The sequence below is a fragment of the Cyberlindnera jadinii genome, assembly GCF_001661405.1.
Source record: "Cyberlindnera jadinii NRRL Y-1542 unplaced genomic scaffold CYBJAscaffold_13, whole genome shotgun sequence".
NCBI lineage: Eukaryota > Fungi > Ascomycota > Saccharomycetes > Phaffomycetales > Wickerhamomycetaceae > Williopsis > Williopsis jadinii.
In genome coordinates, this window is record NW_017963664.1 from 139,487 (window position 1) to 158,251 (window position 18,765).

At 47.7% G+C, this 18,765-nt stretch overlaps 14 protein-coding genes across 14 annotated transcripts; 5 read left to right on the forward strand and 9 right to left on the reverse strand.

The window, feature by feature from the left end:
• Positions 1–13: 13 nt before the first annotated feature.
• On the reverse strand, positions 14–604 carry CYBJADRAFT_163878 (uncharacterized protein; the record flags this gene model as incomplete). The annotated part of the gene is made up of 1 exon (XM_020213807.1): positions 14–604. The coding sequence occupies one exon, from the start codon at positions 602–604 to the stop codon at positions 14–16; it is 591 nt and encodes a 196-aa protein (XP_020068948.1).
• A 273-nt stretch (positions 605–877) lies between these two features.
• CYBJADRAFT_174567 (uncharacterized protein) lies at positions 878–1,417 on the reverse strand (the record flags this gene model as incomplete). Its single annotated transcript, XM_020216598.1, has 1 exon — positions 878–1,417. One exon carries the CDS (start codon positions 1,415–1,417, stop codon positions 878–880), a length of 540 nt encoding a protein of 179 aa, XP_020068949.1.
• Positions 1,418–1,739: 322 nt separating this feature from the next.
• Positions 1,740–2,240, reverse strand: CYBJADRAFT_174568 (uncharacterized protein; the record flags this gene model as incomplete). The annotated part of the gene is made up of 2 exons (XM_020216599.1): positions 1,740–2,171; positions 2,229–2,240. 2 exons carry the CDS (start codon positions 2,238–2,240, stop codon positions 1,740–1,742), a joined length of 444 nt encoding a protein of 147 aa, XP_020068950.1.
• A 243-nt stretch (positions 2,241–2,483) lies between these two features.
• Positions 2,484–3,651, forward strand: CYBJADRAFT_186173 (uncharacterized protein; the record flags this gene model as incomplete). Its single annotated transcript, XM_020217203.1, has 2 exons — positions 2,484–2,543; positions 2,603–3,651. The coding sequence occupies exons 1-2, from the start codon at positions 2,501–2,503 to the stop codon at positions 3,649–3,651; spliced, it is 1,092 nt and encodes a 363-aa protein (XP_020068951.1). The 5' UTR covers positions 2,484–2,500.
• Positions 3,324–4,720, reverse strand: CYBJADRAFT_168952 (YqaE/Pmp3 family membrane protein). Its single transcript, XM_020215573.1, has one exon. The coding sequence runs from the start codon at positions 4,327–4,329 to the stop codon at positions 3,823–3,825; it is 507 nt and encodes a 168-aa protein (XP_020068952.1). The 5' UTR covers positions 4,330–4,720; the 3' UTR covers positions 3,324–3,822.
• CYBJADRAFT_163883 (arrestin C-terminal domain-containing protein) lies at positions 4,677–7,226 on the reverse strand (the record flags this gene model as incomplete). Its single annotated transcript, XM_020213808.1, has 1 exon — positions 4,677–7,226. The coding sequence occupies one exon, from the start codon at positions 7,224–7,226 to the stop codon at positions 4,677–4,679; it is 2,550 nt and encodes an 849-aa protein (XP_020068953.1).
• Positions 7,227–7,968: 742 nt separating this feature from the next.
• CYBJADRAFT_174572 (uncharacterized protein) lies at positions 7,969–8,862 on the reverse strand (the record flags this gene model as incomplete). The annotated part of the gene is made up of 1 exon (XM_020216600.1): positions 7,969–8,862. One exon carries the CDS (start codon positions 8,860–8,862, stop codon positions 7,969–7,971), a length of 894 nt encoding a protein of 297 aa, XP_020068954.1.
• Positions 8,863–9,131: 269 nt separating this feature from the next.
• Positions 9,132–9,735, forward strand: CYBJADRAFT_25040 (zinc-finger domain-containing protein). Its single transcript, XM_020217605.1, has one exon. It carries the CDS (start codon positions 9,287–9,289, stop codon positions 9,656–9,658), a length of 372 nt encoding a protein of 123 aa, XP_020068955.1. The 5' UTR covers positions 9,132–9,286; the 3' UTR covers positions 9,659–9,735.
• Positions 9,736–9,811: 76 nt separating this feature from the next.
• Positions 9,812–10,693, reverse strand: GET2 (GET complex subunit GET2; the record flags this gene model as incomplete). Its single annotated transcript, XM_020216601.1, has 1 exon — positions 9,812–10,693. One exon carries the CDS (start codon positions 10,691–10,693, stop codon positions 9,812–9,814), a length of 882 nt encoding a protein of 293 aa, XP_020068956.1.
• Positions 10,694–10,815: 122 nt separating this feature from the next.
• Positions 10,816–12,163, reverse strand: URA1 (dihydroorotate dehydrogenase; the record flags this gene model as incomplete). The annotated part of the gene is made up of 2 exons (XM_020217537.1): positions 10,816–12,085; positions 12,128–12,163. The coding sequence occupies 2 exons, from the start codon at positions 12,161–12,163 to the stop codon at positions 10,886–10,888; spliced, it is 1,236 nt and encodes a 411-aa protein (XP_020068957.1). The 3' UTR covers positions 10,816–10,885.
• Positions 12,164–12,305: 142 nt separating this feature from the next.
• On the reverse strand, positions 12,306–13,803 carry CYBJADRAFT_25054 (uncharacterized protein). The gene has a single exon (XM_020217606.1). It carries the CDS (start codon positions 13,654–13,656, stop codon positions 12,448–12,450), a length of 1,209 nt encoding a protein of 402 aa, XP_020068958.1. The 5' UTR covers positions 13,657–13,803; the 3' UTR covers positions 12,306–12,447.
• A 111-nt stretch (positions 13,804–13,914) lies between these two features.
• CDD1 (cytidine deaminase) lies at positions 13,915–14,537 on the forward strand (the record flags this gene model as incomplete). Its single annotated transcript, XM_020217204.1, has 3 exons — positions 13,915–14,000; positions 14,063–14,133; positions 14,190–14,537. 3 exons carry the CDS (start codon positions 13,915–13,917, stop codon positions 14,441–14,443), a joined length of 411 nt encoding a protein of 136 aa, XP_020068959.1. The 3' UTR covers positions 14,444–14,537.
• A 114-nt stretch (positions 14,538–14,651) lies between these two features.
• MAP1 (methionine aminopeptidase MAP1) lies at positions 14,652–15,907 on the forward strand. The gene has a single exon (XM_020213191.1). It carries the CDS (start codon positions 14,698–14,700, stop codon positions 15,793–15,795), a length of 1,098 nt encoding a protein of 365 aa, XP_020068960.1. The 5' UTR covers positions 14,652–14,697; the 3' UTR covers positions 15,796–15,907.
• Positions 15,908–16,110: 203 nt separating this feature from the next.
• Positions 16,111–18,098, forward strand: CCT6 (chaperonin-containing T-complex subunit CCT6). Its single transcript, XM_020215574.1, has one exon. It carries the CDS (start codon positions 16,172–16,174, stop codon positions 17,792–17,794), a length of 1,623 nt encoding a protein of 540 aa, XP_020068961.1. The 5' UTR covers positions 16,111–16,171; the 3' UTR covers positions 17,795–18,098.
• The last annotated feature ends 667 nt before the right edge of the window (positions 18,099–18,765 follow it).

Sequence of the window (18,765 nt, forward strand, 5' to 3'; positions counted from 1 at the left end):
TAGAATCCCTCCATCATGGCTCCTTAACCATATACCAGCATACGACCCCCTTCACGTTGAACGTCTCCCTCACTTCGAACCCCCAGTGCTCGTACACGGGTAGCACATCTGCGTTCACACACAGTAAGGAGCATCTCAAGCCATCCTTCGACGCCCTCTCAAGAACCGGTCTCACCAACAGGCTTGAGCTTGATGACGATCCAGGACGTCTTGAGAGGAAATGCAAATACCAGTTCTTGTTAACCATGTCCAGCCTCTTGTCAGCTGCCAGTTCCTTCTCTGCAATGAGATCAAAAACCTCCTGGTCTGGCTCCTTTGTAGCATCATCATCCTTCTTTGGCTGCGCACCACGTGGATAAGCCGGTGGGAACCAGACAGCCATGGACTCATGGTTGGCGTCTTCAACCACCAGCGCACCTTTCTGAGACTCAGCACGAAACAACGCAGCCTGCTTCGCTCTGTTGGCCTCGGTAGGCTGGTTGAACCCGCCTACTTGTCCCATCTTGACCTTTGCGAAGCCTTGGATCAACGTCTCGGCAACCTCTTCGAACACCACGTCTGCGGTAACATTGGGAGCGAACTGAATGCTGGCTTCTAAGGTCATCTCGCTGGTGCAAATGGCCTGAGAGTGAGGCACAGACGAAGCAACAGAGGCATCACAGGGCGTTCAATGCTCTTTAAATACGTACACGTTATGAGTTATCTGCTTCAACAGCTTCGAATTGTACCGATCGGCATCCGAGCGCCGCAGACCGTTATACGCCGAAATCGTCAGACGCCGGCAACTGCGTCCACCTTCCCCTTATGGCTACGTAGACCAGCTCCACAACGGGCAATATCGCTTAAGAAGCTATGCAATTGGCGACCGAGCTGACGATCATGGATCCCTAACCATGTACCAGATCACAATGTCGTGCGGCATTTGGATGGTTTCCTTCACTTCAAACCCCCAGTGTCTGTACACTGGCAGAGCCTTCTCATTGACACACACCAGCACAGTACGCTTGCCTTGGTGTGAAGCAACTTCAAGGACCGGTCTCACCAGATCGCTGGCTTTGGTGTCACCAGTGGGACGTTTGCAGAGGAAGTGCAAGTGCCAGTGTGGGACATCTTTCAGCCCATGTTTGTGCTCGGCTTCACTCTCGTATCTGTGCATCAGGTCGAAGAAGTCTCTGATCTCTTGAGCATTGGGACGCTCGTCCTTCTCATCGTCGCCTGTGCGTATCCTCTTGTAGTCTGGTGGATACCACACTGCGAAGGCATCGTGGTTGACGGCTTCTACAACGATTGCGCCATTATCGAGCTCCTGTTGAAACGCCCTTCTGTGACGAGCCTTGTTCTCATCAGAAGGGTTGTTCATGCCGTCATAGTCTGCTATAGGAATACCTTTGAAGCCCTGGACAATTGTCTCGGCCATCTCTGTCAAATCGACTCCACGTGTAACGCTGTCTGGGAATTGAATCTGATGGTCTAACATCTTGCACTCAATGTCTCTGCCTCTTCACGTTCCCCCTTTGCTTTTCCTCAATGTAGAAATGTAGCGATCCAGTGCATATTTATACCTTGAGCAATGTCACGGCACGGCCAGCTTCCTGTCCGTCTTCATGCATACACGCTTAAGTCGTAGCTTCCAGGTGTCTTGGAGCCACAGATCTGGGCCACTTCAACGAAGGTGATGTGGGCAAGCATCCCCTCCAGTCTCCAATAGCCCTATGCAAAGCAGCGGAAACTAAGTCTCATCATTTCCTCTTACCTTTCTTCGCTGGAGGCTCTAGAAACCCTCCCTCTCTCAATGCCTCAACCGCAACGGTGCTTATATGTCTAAACCTTGCGTTGCCCAAGGGAGTGCCTCCATACCACCTGGTAACAACAACAAGAACGTTAACCAGCCCTGTTCGCTCCAACAGCCCGACTAGTCTCATACCGGCACCGGCTTCACCGCAGTCATTCATGCCTTGCTGTTGAACCTGCGGTTGCTTCTTCGAGTCTGTAGACGGTGTGCCCGTTCTCCAGGCATACATGGCTTGATGAGACGCTCTCTGTATCGACTTGTCCTGTGATACCAATCCCTGGATCAGCTCGTTAACTGAACTGGACGATTGTATACTCATGGCATGGGCCTGGAACTTCGACTTGCGATCCACCAGCACCGTGGAATGACTCCATTTGGGCTACATTTCAACGTTAGAATGGCATAGATCCACTAGATGTGCGTATACCGTACTCACCACCGTGCTCATTCTTCTAATCATGGGCTAATACACCGTCTCCTCTTGCTGAATCAGCGGTATTGGAACCGTTGATGGTGTCCTGGTGGAGGTGGTTGGCCGAGCATCGCACGATATGGTGGGGTGTTCGGGTGTTTTGCTTCCCGGTGAATCATGCCTGTTTAATGGTAAGCGCACGCTTTGTTTACACATTGGCACAACACCTTGAAACTGTGAGCTTTCCACACCCAACTTCACACGATAACTTCACGGTGGTTGTTACTGGGGCTATAATGAGGATATTAGCGGGCAATTCAGGCGAGGGAGGCGTTTCTGGTGAGTTGGTCATGTTGCTGTGGCCTCAAGCACAATGGAGAAACTAAAACAGAGCACAGTGTGGGATTTTGGTGGGGATAGAGTCCTACGACGGGTGGGTGACATGTTCAACAGGTCGTTTGTTGCGGAGAAGCTGTGCGTGTTTTCGCATCTTTCGAAGAAGTTCGTTGTGTGTGGTCGGGCTGGTAGGTATCTTGATATCTTTGATGAAGAATTCAATCACCTGCAGACGTTGAAACTTGAGCGTTTGAGGTCAGACCTGAGCGACTATTTCGTCAACATTGAGGTTCTTGAGATTGGAGGCGCTGAGTACATCTTGACAACGTCTGTCGCTGGATTCTGCTTCCGAATTCCTTTAGCTTTGGCACTTGCTGGTGAGGTTTTCACAGTTGGAAGACCCGTGAATCTATACGGGTGTATAACGTTCTCCAGGACGGTACATAACCCAAGGCCCAGTCTCATAGTCGGAGGTAAGGACCGGGCATTGACTGTGATGGACTGCGAAGAGATGGAGATCAGTTGGAAATCCATGCGAACGTCAAAGATCAGGCACGGCATGAGTTACAGCAGCGATATGGAGAAAATGAGGAGCACACCAATATGGTTTCAAGACGTTGTGGTTGACGGTGAGAAATTCATCGTTGCAACGAGATACGGACAACTCTGGATCTATCATAGTGAACTCTCACGGCAGCCAGTGGACGTTATAACGGTGTGTGATAATCCAATACGGCACCTCCATAGGATTGATAATACCCTGTTCATTGCAGATGCTTTCAACAACGTTGTCTTGGTTCATCTGCTGAGGCTGACTGTGATGAGCAGATTCAAGTTACAAATCGGGCCTCTGGGTGCTATGAAGATACAAAAGTTGAGGAATGGAAGACATGGCGAAACCAGGTTCCTGGTGATTGCCACTGCGACTGTGGATAGGTGTCTAAGGATCTATCTCGTTGAGGACGGTGTCTGCAACTGTATTGCATCCACTCCAGTCACAGTTAGAGTAACAGATCTTGAAATATTTGACGTGGACGGCCTTGATACTGTTGCTCCTCTAGAAGAACTCGACGATCTGCCAGATCACCTGGACAAAAGACAGAGACTTTAATACTATACGCTGCCAATTTACACCTGTCTTTTATATGAGACTTGACATCAATTAAATGAGTGGCATTATTAAAATTTGGGTATCGTGTGTATGAATCGTTAAAGCGGCTTAGCGGAAAGGTCATTATGGGGTACTCATTCTATATTCGTTCTGGCAGTCCACCGTGGTTGTCTAATTCTTACCACTAAACTGTGACGACTGTAGTTGCGGGTGAGCTCCTTGTTGAGGTTGTTCCTGCACAGTGGAGTTATCGAGCTCGGTATATGGAGGTGGTTGCGGGAACGCTTCACCTTGGCTGTTGTTGTTGCCCGTGTTATTCACACTGCTCGTAGAGCCATAGTACAACTGCGTCGAGTCCGCGGTGGTCAACTGCGACCCGGCAGACGATGTGACCATCGTCGCTCTTGGGTATACGCTGTGTCTTCTGGCGTTCGAAGGATCGTTCACAACACGGTATATCTGTGCCTCCTCGTCCAGAACAACATACCTGATTGGATACTTCGCAATGATGTAGAAGCTGTGAAGAACACCCGGCAGGTACCCCAAAAAGCACAGCGCAATGTTGATGAACGACTCAGCGGAGCACACACCACACTTGACCCACACGGGAAACGGCGGGAACACAAGCGCTATCAGCACAAGTATACAATCACAGCAGCAAACGTTGCAACAGCACATCACCTTCTTATTTCTCAATTCTATGGTAACCAAAATACAGACAAAATGTCCAGACAGTGTGTAGAAAAATTTACTGTGAGGGAGTTGAAAGCCTCGGCGGCAGATAACCGTTTGGTTTTATACAGAGAGGATGCAATTAATTTTTCTCCTTTGGGGGGGGGGGGCTTTTCTTTTTCTCTGCTGGGTTTTCGCCGCCGCCGGTTGTTCCGTAGCCTGGGCGCCTCTGCCTAGGCAGAGGCGCAAAGTGTCGGTTTAGGCCGATGCGCATGGTCGGGCTTTTAGGGAGGCAGAGGGTCGATGACGTACAACGGGCTCACAATACACGTTAAATGGTGTTTTATTACGTATTAAGGTGCTGAGCCTCTGAAGGCTGCGACTTTGAACTGCTCGCTCAGGTCGACGGAGTCCATGTGCTCGGTGTCGAGACTGTCGATTGTGTCATTCTCGCCGAAGAAGTCGCTTTCGGTGGCGCGCGCGTTCAGCAACGGTTGACAATCCGTGTAGGAGGGCGGCTCAGCGGGAAGAGCGCCCGTGGGCTGTGAGTCCTCTGAGCCGTCAGACAAGTCCGTGTGGGAGTTGTCGTTGTTGGTGAGACAGCGACGGAAGGTCTCCAGTATGTCGCTTCTGGCCTGGGAAGGATGCCTGTCCACAGAGAGGTCCAAGGTGTCATCGACGAGCGAGTCTATCGTGTCACAGGGGCCAAGGTCCGCTCTTGTGGATGCTCGAGAGAGGTAGTTGATCGTCTCGTCAACTACTCCAATGGAGGGGCCCAGCATTGGAGAGTTTGCCGGCGACATTGCCTCCTCAAACGTGGGCAGGTGCTCAGATATCGCGCCTGCGACATCAACTGTGTGGTAGAGAGGTAGGTCAACATTATCCGGGACACATGCACTGCTCAGGAGATACAGAGGAGTGTCGATCATGACCTCGTAGTGGTGCAATTTCTTATCCTGTGGGTTTGTTCTCGATAGTCTCAGAGATACTTGCAGCTTGTGCTCCACATGGATATACCTGTTGTTGATTGAATCTGGATAGAGCCCTTCCGGCGATTCAAAGATATGCGTTGTTGTTGGGACGCGGATATCGTTGTTTTGCACGACGGTATTCAACGCCCTGTTCACTTGTTTATTCAGCTTTGCAGTGTGGAACACGTAGTTCACCAGTCTCTTATCAGTCGTTGGAGGTTGCTTAGGGCCTTTATGTGGTTTTATAAAGGGTAAGTAACATCTGATGCTCAGAGGGCCAACAACCTCCATTGGTAAAGAGTCCGTTGCAGGGTTATAGCCTTTTGGTTCGTAGCAGGAGGAGGACAACAGGTTTTCAGATATCGTCGGCAGAGTAACCAGTTCGTCCCTTATTGCGCTTGTGAGCTTCGCTCGTGACTTCAGTTCGAAAAAAGTGATCACCTTTTCCTTTCTGTTTGGTCTGTAGTACCCGTCTTCGTATTCAACTTTTAAGTCCTCGAATTCGTACTCCAGGTTCTTTGAAGTGTAGGAGACCTTTTCAATTATATTGACTTTGATTCTCTTTAGTGATACAGTTTTCTCCAGGGGCATCAACTTTATCTTTATTGGTAACTCTTCGCCAATGGTAACATACTTCTTTGGGAATGAGATTTCATAGTTCAAGGAGTCACTCCAAACTTTGTTGATATACACCGGCTTGTTTGCTGTTGTAACACCGATCACTGGAGGCCCACGAATCACAGTGATGTCTTGATGTGCAAAGTCATAAGTCTTATTCTTTAAAACCACAATGCAACGTAGAGAATAGCGGACGTTTGATCTAAGAGTAGCCAAGGACTCAGGTAAATCAGGGCCGAACTCCGTTGGAAGACAGAACACATAATGGCCTGGAGGGAAGTTTACAGAGCCAGAGTTTACATTTTGACTTCCCAGTACGAATGGATCCTGGTCTTCCCTTTTGAAGTTGAGATACCCAGCTCTTGTGATCTGCTCCACAGAGTTATTCTCAAACTTCTTCAGGGGGATTCTCTGTTCCGTCATAAACTTGGAATTATCAATGTTTTCAAACGAGCCACTGTCTTGTGAGTCAATCTCATCAGAGTATTCGCCGTTGTTATTCATGGGAACGAAGTAGTTGTAGTTACCCAGGTTCAAGTCCCACGTGGTTTGGCCCATTTCAAACGTCTCTGTCTTGATATTATGATCACAGGGCAGTCCCTTTGGCCATGTCACTGAGCAAGATGCCTGTAGTTGAGCCCTTATAGTCGCAACAGCAGTTGGCACGTATAACGACACAACAACTGCGAATGTATGAGTCACTGGATCAACACTCTGATCGATATGTTGTGGTCTTGGGTTTGTTTCACTCAGCACAGTATGCGTGTTCCCATTCCCAGCCCCCAGGCCTTGGTCAGAATCATTGGAATCCAACGTTGTGCGTGACTGGCCATTTGTACTATGACTTTGAGCATTGTTGCCATTCCCAGCATCCATGTTGAACATATCCTCGTCAGAAATGTCAATCATTGAAGGGATGAACACGGTATCACCTGAAGAAGACATCGACAGTCTTATTGTCGGTGTTTCGCTGAGAATCTTCGGCGCAGACAGACCTTGGAACTTGAGATACTGTGTCAGCTCTCTGGGGAACTTGTCATAGTTCAGCGACTTGAACCTTGTCAGTTCCAACGTCTCGTTATCACCGGTGGAGGTGGCCAGCGAGTTCAAGTCATCAGAAGATGAGTTGTTCGAGAAGAAGGACAGCGTCTTCGACAGCTTATTGGCAAATACATTCTTTGAAGATTTGGCAGATTTCTTCGACGTCGCACTGCTGATGGAGTTGATCCTCGAAAGGCCATTGTTGTTCCCGGCATCATCGCCATCATCAACAGGGCTGTGGCTGCTCTTGTTTCTAAGCTTCTTGAACAGCATAACCAACCGACGCCTCTTAATCCTATCAGCAACTGCTACAGAGGCGAACCAAAACGAACTGAAGTCAAATGAAATGAAACTGAATTGGACGAAGAAGAGGGCCAGAAGAGGAAAGGGAAAAGTTTGGAAGAGCAGGCAACACAACTCAGCCTTACGCACTTTAAGCCCAGCACTTGTTATACACACAGGGGGGGGAGGAAACAGTGAAGAAACAGCGTCCGATGGCTACACAGTGCAAGTGTTAAGAGCACACGCAGAGGGTGCGAGAGAGGCAGCGGAAAAAACACAGGCTGACCGCACAATCCCGCCAGGAGTTCTTGGCTAGTGACCTCCTCCTCATCCTCGTCATCCTTCTGGTGTTGATTGTGAGGTTTGTTGTTGATTGTTGCCGGTGGTGTTGTGTTTTGTTTTTCCGGGCTGGACGTTATCGGGTAAATCACACCAGTTGCCGTGGGAACCTTTTCTGTTGTCGTCTACAGCGAGAACTTCTTCCTGTTATTGTAAGTTGAAGAGAGACGTCTATGAGAACAGGCCGCTATGGAGTCACAGAGGATACTAAACACTGTGGAGAACACAGACCATGTGCTGGTGCAATCATTGTACAAACATCAGATAGATGTTAAGCAGGACTCGAATACCACTGTGGCAATGAATGTGGTTCATAATGGCTACGATGCTCCGTCCACGTCGATGAGTAGAACCAGATATGAGTTGTTGAAGAAGCTGGCTACTTCGCAGTGAGTCAGGGTAGACAGCTCGGGGAGATGGATCCCCAGCCATTGACATATGCTTGTCCCGTGAGTGTAATGTCAGGGACACCGTCAACAGCGTTTGAGGCGAATACATGGGAGAAGCACAAGGGCTTCTTCAACGTGTAATCCAAGAGCTTCTTGCCCAGGGTTGGAATGTCGGTGGTTTGTTCTCTGAGTCTTTGAGCCTCGCTGTACGGCGTACTCTTGAAAGAGAAGGAAGTGAACACTTTGCCTTGTTTGCGAGAAAGATTCGATTTTCCAGGTTTAGAGCTTTGGATGGCTTCTATCAAGTGTGCTTGTGACTCGCCACCAGTAAATACCGTGGTGTATCCCTCAATGTGTCGTGCAACGAGAAATTCAACCTGGAACTCTGGGGATGCGTCGTGAGGCAGCTGGAACCCAAAGAACTTTGGATCTCGAATGATATACGACTTGAAATCGGTATACCCATACTGCCTCAATGAACTTGGCATGGGAATGTCATCCTTCTCACACGAATTCAATGATCCCTTTACCGGCTTGACTCTTGGATCCCCTATGAGCTCAATCAGCGAAAAATGGAACGAAAACAGGATGATATAGATGGGGAACATTGCAACGCAAATCCTCAGCTCGTTGATGAGTCCGATTAAACTGTCCTTAAAGCCGTTTCTCAACCTGTTACCGATTCTCTTACAGCGATCAACCCCAGCATCAACGATGAATTGGATCAACGTTTCCAAGGCACTGAACCCTGCACCGATGAGTATGTCTCTGCCGGCATCGTCAAGGCATTGGACGCTTATATCGTTAGGAACCATAAAGGATGCGTCACTGTCCGATGGTGGTTGTTGCACTGAATCATACAGCACCTCGTTTGAGGTTCCATTTAATTGTTGGCTCATTATCAAAGGCTTCTTTACACTCACTTTGCCCAGTTGTATTGCTACTCAGACCACTAATACATGAGCAGCGGACGTTCCATCGACCGAGACATGTTCCTAGTTATATACTCTTCATTGCTAACCAGCCAGCCCTGCCTAGAGCACACAATCATCTCACCCACGTAGCACACGAGATGAATTTCACCACTATATACACAGACCACCACGCTTACACCTCCATCCCCGTGCCAATTGATATCCTCTCTTCCTCTCCATCGCACATAGTAATATGCTCTCGCATCGGAATTAATTCCCCAATATGGTGCCGTCCCCGTCGGAATTTCCCTTAGGGGGTTCAGCGTAAAAAAATCAAAAAACACATCCACAAAACCGTTCATTTCCTCAGCCAATCGGAACGAAGCACTTATAAAAACGTAAACAAACGATGTCCATGAGAAGATTCAGCACTTTCAGATCGTTGCAAAAGGCCACCGAAGAAGTTGTGAACGTACTGGACCAAGCACCAAACCGTGCGAGCACATGGTCTCACTCACAGGCCTCAAGAGCCAGCGTGATTAAGCATGCAAAGTTTCTTCAGAAGGATCTCTCCAAGCAACCAAGAGCGCCAGCTGCGATTGAGCTGATTGCTAAGGAGCCTGTCAGATTCGTCAATGACCGTATTGCTGTCTGTCAAGGCAACAAAGGCCATGGCCAAGGACATCCAAAGGTCTACATCAACTTGGAGGCCAAGAGACCACACTCGTGTGGTTACTGTGGGTTGAGATACGCCATGGAGAGTTACAAGGATGAGATCTAAGGCGCCTCTCTCCTTGTCTCTGTCGATCTATTTATTTATTTATTGCCATCACCATTCGATTCTTCCCACATCCATCTACAATGTTATTTATTTATTGTCCTACTGAAGTTATTCATTCAACAATACACGCTTATAAACCAAACCAATATGCTTTCAATGCAACACGGATAGGAGCCCGAACACCACCACAACGGTACTGAGATCAAAGAGTGATAGTTGTAACAGCTCCATGTACTTGATGCCCAGTTTGATGCGTTGTTTCCACTGTAAAGATAAGAGCTGTTCAGGAACAAACCCCAGGTACTCCAGGATCTTTGAGTTGTAGTTGTAGTGCTTTTCCGGTGTATTGATCATGTGGATCGCATAAGCGGAGGTTGCAATCACCTCAAACGCTGTGAACACCTGGATGAAGGGGGTGAAGTCCCCAGTGACAATGGACAATGTTGAAGATTTGAACCCGTACGTGAAGTAGAAGTAAAGAGTGACCGCTATTGTCAGCGCCATTCTCAACGCCATCACCTGTGCCTTGAACTTATCGTTGGCTTTCTTCGCCTCGACAATCTTTTCAAAATCAACATCCACGTCTTCCTCGTGTTGTTTGCCACCTGCTTCCTTTGGCACACCGTTCATCATGGAGCTAAACATCATCTCAAGCTCTTTAGAATCCTCATTGCCAACTTGCGCGTGCTCATGCTTCACACTTCCAATGAGTTCCTGAAGAGACCTCTGGAGCTCTTTGGCCTGTGCTTGCATCTCTACGGAATCGATATCCTGCACTGGAGGATCATCTGAAAAGTTTTGAGATATCCTGTTACTCTTACTGGTCTTCTTCTCCCTGCTGACGTGTGGTAGTTCACCCAAAGAGTCTTGATGGATCATGTCCTTGATGCCATTGTCAGGCTTCACCTCAGGCTTCACGTCTTCAGCCGCTGGCACATCGCCAGTGATCTTGTTCAACCGGGCTGACCCATTAGAAATCTTTGCTGCCCTTCTTTCACGAAGCAGTTTACGCTTCTCCTGTTCTGTAAGAGCCATTTGGGGAGGTTTACTGAGCTTGCAATTTGTTGTTGAACCGAAGCAAATTTAGGCTGAAATTTTCGCTAAGTCCTTCTCCAACACCCTCGCGAACATCATCACCATCAACCTTTACAGCAGAGGAAGGATTTTAAACGGTTAACTTGAAGCATTATTTAGGTCTGTACTCTACTTTATATATGAAATGGTGACTCACTGGATATCACTTCCGATGATCTGCTCCCAGGTCTTTCCTTCTTTCTTTAATTCCTCGGTCAATTCATCTTTGATCTTGGAAACTAAGCCTGGGCCTTTGTATGCAAAGCTTGTATACAACTCAACATACGTAGCACCAGCTTTACCGAATTCCAAGGCATCCTTACCTGTAGAGATACCTCCACAGCCAACCAGGGTCAAGCCTGTTCCCTTGGCGTATTTGGCAGCAGTTCTGAGAGCCTTCAATGCCAATGGTTTAACAGGGGCACCAGACAACCCACCAGCTTCCTTTGTCAACTCTGGTGAGGACTTCAATGTCTCTGGTCTTTGGATTGTTGTGTTTGAGATGATGATACCGTTGACTTTAGACTTCTGTGCAGACTTGACGATGGATGCAATTTCTTGTTCGTCGAGGTCAGGTGCCACTTTAACCAAGATTGGGGTTGTCTTACCATCTTTGGACACCAGGGCATCACGCTGAGACACAACAGACTTGAGCAAGTTTGTAAGCTTCTCTTCACCTTGCAAGTTTCTCAACCCTGGTGTGTTTGGCGACGACACGTTAATCACCAAGACATCGGCGAATTTGTTGAATTGATCAACACCCTTGGTGTAATCCTCAATCTCATCACCAGTCTTATTCTTTCCCAGATTGATGGCCAACAGTTTGTTGGCCTTCAACGACAAGTTATCCGTTGGAGCACCTTGGCCAGTCAACTTCTCTCTTCTCTTTTCCAGTCGAGCAGCAACTGAGTCGTGGCCTTCAGAGTTGAATCCGTATCTGTTGATAACAGCATCATCTTCAGGTAATCTGAAGAATCTCGGCTTTGGGTTACCAGGCTGTGGCAATGGGGTGATGGACCCGATCTCAACGTAGCCGAAGCCAGAACCGAATAACGAGTCGATGGCTTCTCCGTGCTTATCCAAACCGGCAGCAACACCGATTGGGTTCGTCATCTCCTTGCCAAAGACATTCACCTTCAAAACAGGGTCGTCCTTGTCAACAAACAAGCGTGGCGCCAACCCGTTCTTCATGAGCCAAATACCCAGGAGATGTCCTTGCTCCGCATCCGTGACGGCCCTGATGATAGGACAGAATAGCTTCTCGTGGATCGAAGAACGAGCATCAAAACAGTACGCAGTGAACACACCAAGGCACGCAACCAGGCCAGTGATTCTCAGTGGGCTCAGAGACGCCTGCAATGGTCTCTGTGTAGAGTGACGACGAATTCCACGTACAAACAATGGTACCACGCGGGCTGAAGTTCTGTTCATTGTGTCCTTTACCACAGCTTCTTGTCTCCGTTTCGTGGCTGATTCTGTTTGCTTCTCTTCCGTTTCCAAACCAAATGCTGGCGATGAGCTCTGTTTTTATACTGCCGGTGAGCGGAGCCGTTTGTATGGCGCTGTTGTTCGCTTTGGCAGAAAATTTTCGCAGTGGGCCCTGTGTGTCCGGGGAAGTGGGCTTCAAAAGCATCACCAGATTGGAAGTTTCTACCATCATGAGATTCGTGGAAATCATACAGGGCCGGGATAGATAAATACGATAAGTTAGCGCGCTATAGAAGTAGGGTGTTTGAGTGTTTGTACTGGTCTTGGAACTTGGAGATGTCAGTGACTTCGCAGTTACAGACCCTTAGCAACACTTGGCCGCTGTGTAGGTTTCCCAGTGTGTTGTTTGTCAGGGCTCTTAGCTTGATGTGGCCAATGAGCACTAGGGATTGTAGCTGGGGCAGCTCATTGCCCACTATGGAGCATGATGTTGACACGGAGGAGTTCAGGAACGATCTCTTGATGGATTCCTCCTCGCCCTGGATGTCAACCAGGTTCAGGTCGAATGCCTCGATGTGCTTATTGCTGACCTCCATTATTCTCAGCAGCCTTAGCCGTGGGGCCACGATGCTCTTGAACGTAGACACGTTACAGTTTTTCATCACCAGGGACTCGAGGCGTGTGAGCTTGAGGTTCTGCACTATCTCCAGCCCGTCAAAGTAGAACTCGTTCTCGTCCAGGTCGGAGTTATGGTCGTAGTCGTCATAGTCGTCGTCATAGTCATCGTCGTATCCATTCTTACGCACGTAGTTGTTACTGTGCATCGAATAGACATCCTCTTCCTCGTTCATGTAGTCCTGTAATTTCAGCTGGGTCAGTTGCGGAAGCGTTGTCGGGTGCCTGTCGAGGTTCAGGTAGCCCAGCACCTCTGAATAGAACTTCGACGAGCAATAGTATAGGTTCATCGTGCGGAGTTGTGTGTACTCGACGACGTCGTTCATCAACAGATGGTTGCCGTTTGTCTTCAGCTCCCTCAGCCTGGGGAACCTAACGCGGTACTGCTCCGGCCTTGGCTTATCATGGAACAAGTACTTCAGCATCTTGAGGTGCGTCACGTTGATCTCTTCAACATCGTACACTATCTCTACATGCCTTGCCCTGTCCTTCAACAATCTCGACAACACCCTGTACAGAGTCATATAGTCCTTATCATCATCCACTCTCGTGATGTGGAAGGTGAAGAAGCGGTATCTGTTGAACAGCGGCTCCAGGTGAAGATTCAGCTTCTGTATCTCGGATAAACTCACAGTGTTCAGCCATTTAGAAGGCTCTAGATCGTTTATGTTGAGCGTTATCAACTTCTTCAACTGGGGAACCTGAGCTACTGATCGTGTGATTGTGTCAATGTCGGTGTACGACAACACCGTCGTGAGAATCTCCGGGGGTAGATAGTGGCAGTTTGTCATGTCCACTCGCCTCCTGTAGCCTGTGACCATTAACCAGCGTACGATGGAGACGTTGAAACGGGAAAAGGGTGTGTTTATAAGTTTTGTCTGATGGAGTCAGTTGTAAGGTGCAATTTTGGTGGGGAGGGAAAGTGGGCGGAAGCCGAAGTCCGGACGGGAAAATGGAAATGGTTTGTAGCCCCGTCCGCGTAGCTCCCCTTTCCATCTTTATGGGCCATTTGGCCTTATCAGTTTGGTGCTTTTTCCCCTGTTATGGTTGTACAAGGCATCAGCGAACGCGAGACAGGGATGCTGTCCGAGGAAGAGATCGATACACTAAGAAACAAGTCAATTGAATCACTCTCAATGAGCTATTCACCTTACTCCAAGTTCAGGTATGGTTTGCTCTCCATGGACATCGACACTTGAATATTAGGCCTAACACTGTCCCCTCTAGAGTCGGATGTGCTATCTTAACAGAGTCCGGGGCTATAGTACAAGGTGCGAACGTTGAGAATGCATCGTATGGTATGTACACTGTGTGATCCTTCGCCTTGTGGATACTAATGTGATCGTTCATCTAGGTGCTGGTGTATGTGCTGAAAGGGCAACCATATGCACCGCAGTGAACCAAGGACATACAAGATTCAAGGCAATTGCCATTGCAAGTGACCTGAAGGACGAGTTTATAACACCGTGCGGTATATGTCGCCAGTTCATCAGAGAATTCGGTAAAGATACTCCGATCTATATGTTCAAGAACGGCGTGGAGGGGACATTCCATATGACCTTATCTCAGTTACTACCACACAGTTTTGGACCAGAGCAGCTGAACTGAAGCTCGAAGCATCGTATATATACTGGCATCATCCTAGACATTGCATTATATATCCCTTCCATACAGAGAACCATTACAGATTAGTAGAGTGGCCTTTCATATTTACCGGTTAGTAGTGGTGAAAATCCTCGGAGTTGGAGGGAGAGCAGAAAAGTTTTTTTCTCGCTTTAGGCTTGGATTTCGCTCTCTTCACTATACTAACGACATAATTAACTTACAAGTTAGAGTGTCGAATCCCTGGAAACCAAAGAAAAATGACTACTTGTTCTGCTCCTGATTGTGGTAAAGAGACCAGCTCTTTGTTGAAGTGTCCCATCTGTCTTAAACAGGGACTTACCTCGGTGTTTTGTGATCAACAGTGTTTCAAGAGAAGCTATGCAATGCACAAGGCTCTGCACCAGAAGCCAGGTGTGGATTCGTACGATCCGTTCCCAAACTTCCCATTCACAGGTGACTTGAGACCGGCATATCCGTTGAGTGCCCGCCGTGAAGTCCCAGACACCGTGGTGTTGCCAGATTACGCTGCTGATGGTAAGCCAACGTCGGAGATCTTGAACGATAGAACAACAAAGATCCCGATCTATACGGAGGATGAGTTGAAGATCATCAAGCAAGTTGCCGAGTATGGTAGAGAGATCTTGGACGCTGCTGCTGCTCTTGTGAAACCAGGCATCACCACTGACGAGATTGACCAGGTTGTTCACGATGAAACGATAAAGAGAAACTCCTACCCATCTCCTTTGAACTACTACAACTTCCCAAAGAGTGTGTGTACCTCTGTGAACGAAGTCATCTGTCACGGTATCCCGGATAAGAGACCTTTGAAGGATGGCGACATCGTCAACATTGATATCTCTGTTTACTTCAACGGGTACCATGCAGATTTGAACGAGACGTACTACGTCGGTACACCATCTAAGGATGCAATCAATGTTGTTGAAACTGCAAGAGAATGTCTGGACAATGCCATTGCGGCTTGTAAGCCAGGCGTTGCCTTCAGATCCCTAGGTGATATCATTGAAAAGCATGCAAAGCAAAACGGGTGTTCTGTCGTCAGATCCTTCTGCGGCCACGGTGTTGGTAAATTCTTCCACTGTGCTCCACAGGTGGCTCACTATGCAAGAAACAAATCGCCAGGTATTATGAAGCCAGGTATGGTGTTCACTATTGAGCCAATGATCAACCTGGGTACTTGGAGAGATACAACATGGCCCGACGATTGGACTGCAACAACTGCCGATGGCCAATTAAGTGCTCAGTTCGAGCACGAACTGCTCATAACAGAAAAGGGATGCGAAGTTTTGAGTGCTAGAAAGCCTACAAGTCCAGGTGGTCCAGTTAAAAGAAAGTAGACCTTGTATATAGTACACTTCACAGCTCCAGTCATTTACAACCTGAAAGTTGTCATGAGCGAGCTACCTCCCATTCTCCCTTATCGGGTGATCAAATACACGGTTATCTGCCAATTCCTCTGTAGCTCCACCTTGATGAATGCTTCTGTCGACTTGATCTTGTACCAAGTCTACCAATCATTTGGTATTGCCATGTATTGATATATATATATGGCCAAAGATTACATAATCTGTTAGTCAGCAAGCTCATCTAGAAAAAAAAAACAATCCGTCGAACAGGGCGGCAAAAAAAAACAAAAACATCACGAACACAAAAGCAAAGGCAAAGGAAGAAGAGGTTTCTTTATCCTAAACAAGGTGGGATTTTTCATTGGTGATGTCTTCTTTACAACTGCTGAATCCAAAGGCAGAGTCGCTCAGACGCTCTGCTGCTTTGCAAGTGAACATTGCCGCGGCACAAGGCTTACAGCAGGTGTTGGAGACCAACCTGGGCCCAAAGGGTACGCTCAAGATGCTTGTTGATGGTGCTGGTAATATCAAGCTGACCAAGGACGGTAAGGTGTTGTTGAGTGAGATGCAGATCCAGAACCCGACTGCTGTTATGATTGCAAGAGCTGCTGCTGCACAGGATGAGATCACGGGTGACGGTACTACTTCTGTTGTTTTACTCGTTGGTGAGCTGTTGAAACAAGCTGAAAGATTCACATCTGAAGGTGTTCATCCACGTATCATCACTGATGGGTTTGAAATCGCAAGAAGAGAGACCTTGAAGTTTCTCGATGGGTACAAGATATCTAAGGAGCTTGATAGAGAGTTATTATCACAGGTTGCCAGATCATCTTTGTCCACCAAGGTCCCACATGAAGTTTCCGAGACACTGGTTCCAATAGTTACCGATGCCGTGCTCAGTGTCAAGGATGAAAGAGGATTAGACTTGCACATGATTGAGATTATGCAAATGCAGCATGGATCTCCAAGAGAGTCCGAACTCATCAAAGGTTTGGTGCTCGATCACGGTGGTCGTCATCCGGATATGCCAAAGGTTGTTAACAATGCATACGTATTGATTCTAAACGTTTCCTTGGAGTACGAAAAGACAGAAGTGAACTCTGGATTCTACTACAGCTCTGCAGAACAGAGGGATAAACTTGTTCAAAGTGAAAGAAAGTTTGTCGATGAAAAGTTGAAAAAGATTGTTGATTTGAAGAATGAGGTCTGTGGTTTGGACTCTGATAAGGGCTTCGTGATCATAAACCAGAAGGGTATTGATCCCATGTCGCTAGATGTGTTAGCCAAGCACAATATTTTGGCATTGAGAAGAGCAAAGAGAAGAAACATGGAGAGATTGCAACTGGTTACAGGCGGTGAAGCTCAAAATTCGGTTGACGATTTGTCCCCAAAGGTTCTCGGGTTCTCGGGTAAGGTCTATGAGGAGACGTTGGGTGAGGACAAGTTCACCTTTGTTACGGAAAACAAGGACCCAAAATCTTGTACAGTTCTCATTAAGGGTCCATCCATGCACATCTTGAACCAAACCAAGGATGCTGTACGTGACGGGTTAAGAGCCGTTGCGAATGTGATCAAGGATGACAGTGTTGTTCCAGGTGCTGGTGCTTTCTTCATTGCTGCATCTGACCATTTGACCAAGAACATTTCTTCTTTGTCGAAGGGGAGAACGAAAACTGGTATCCAGGCATTTGCAGAGGCCCTCCTGGTAATCCCAAAGACACTCGTTAAAAACTCTGGATTTGACGCCTTGGATGTCGTTTCAACCTGTCAAGACGAGTTGGAAGAGGGTCGTGTCATTGGTATCGATCTTAACGCCGGTGACTCATGCGATCCAACCATTGAAGGTGTTTGGGACTCTTTCCGTGTCTTGAGAAATGCAATCACATCTGCCGTCGGTATCTCCTCGAATCTCCTCTTGTGTGATGAATTACTCAAGGCTGGCCGTTCAAGCTTGAAGGAAGGTGCCGGTGCTCCAGGACCACAGATGTAAAAGGGAATAGGTCTATATAGAACTAAATCCAGGTTGTACAATCCCACTACCAGCTCCAAACACCTTGTAGGTAGGTGATTCTTGGTGTATGTCTCACTGGCTCGGCTATCAGTTATCAGCTACGCGAATACTGACACCACACGCTCTTCGCCGAAATCACATTCGCATTTTGGTCCACTTCAGCAGCAACCCTTCTATCATCTCCTTGCTGTGACGGTATCCGTAATGTTACACCATATTAACTGTAGATGCTTTCCTCCTCTGACAATGACGTAGTGCTACTGTCGTTTGCCCACCGTAATACTCGTACCTAATGGCTACAACGTATGAGAACTGAATAACTTCATGTAGCACGAGTGTCTTGATTACATCACTGGCAACGGGGCTAGATTGCCATTTACAGAGCCCCCATCGGTGTGAATTCAACCAGCGCCTGCCACAGCGCTGAGGTAATCAAATCCACTGCAGGAAACAAACAAGCAAAAAAGAAGCCGCAACAGCTATGACGAACTTCCACTTCTCAAAAGCTACAAATCACCGCTTATAAAAGTACTGCCTTCCTCAAATCCCGGGATCTCTTGCTGACATATCAATTTGGCAAGCTGAAAAGCTCAGAAGATATTGGAGTGAGGCTGTGCGTTGCATCTGCAAGCGAGTTATGTAGCACTTGAAACAGCAGTACAGAATTCATCATTTAGGCACACACAGGGCTACAGCGTTGATGCTCAATGAAAGCAAAAGGTTTGATTGCCGTATTCATTGCGACATTGGTCAACAGCCAAGCACGGTGTGCTGGCTGCTGGTTTAGGGTGCCATGTTCGTACTCTGTTTTGATCCGGTTCTGAAGGCAACGGGTACTTCTACCAGCGCATGGGATGCAGTATGTGATAAGTGCCGAAATGGACGTCTACCTCCGATTAACACATAGATTGTGAAACAATAAGACGCTAGTTGCCTTGGTATGTGCTCTT

Excerpts from the sequence above, each read along its gene's own strand:
- CYBJADRAFT_168952 (XM_020215573.1), bottom strand. The coding sequence starts at position 4,329 with ATGTGCTGTTGCAACGTTTGCTGCTGTGATTGTATACTTGTGCTGATA.
- CYBJADRAFT_25040 (XM_020217605.1), top strand. The coding sequence starts at position 9,287 with ATGTCCATGAGAAGATTCAGCACTTTCAGATCGTTGCAAAAGGCCACC.
- CYBJADRAFT_25054 (XM_020217606.1), bottom strand. The coding sequence starts at position 13,656 with ATGGTCACAGGCTACAGGAGGCGAGTGGACATGACAAACTGCCACTAT.
- MAP1 (XM_020213191.1), top strand. The coding sequence starts at position 14,698 with ATGACTACTTGTTCTGCTCCTGATTGTGGTAAAGAGACCAGCTCTTTG.
- CCT6 (XM_020215574.1), top strand. The coding sequence starts at position 16,172 with ATGTCTTCTTTACAACTGCTGAATCCAAAGGCAGAGTCGCTCAGACGC.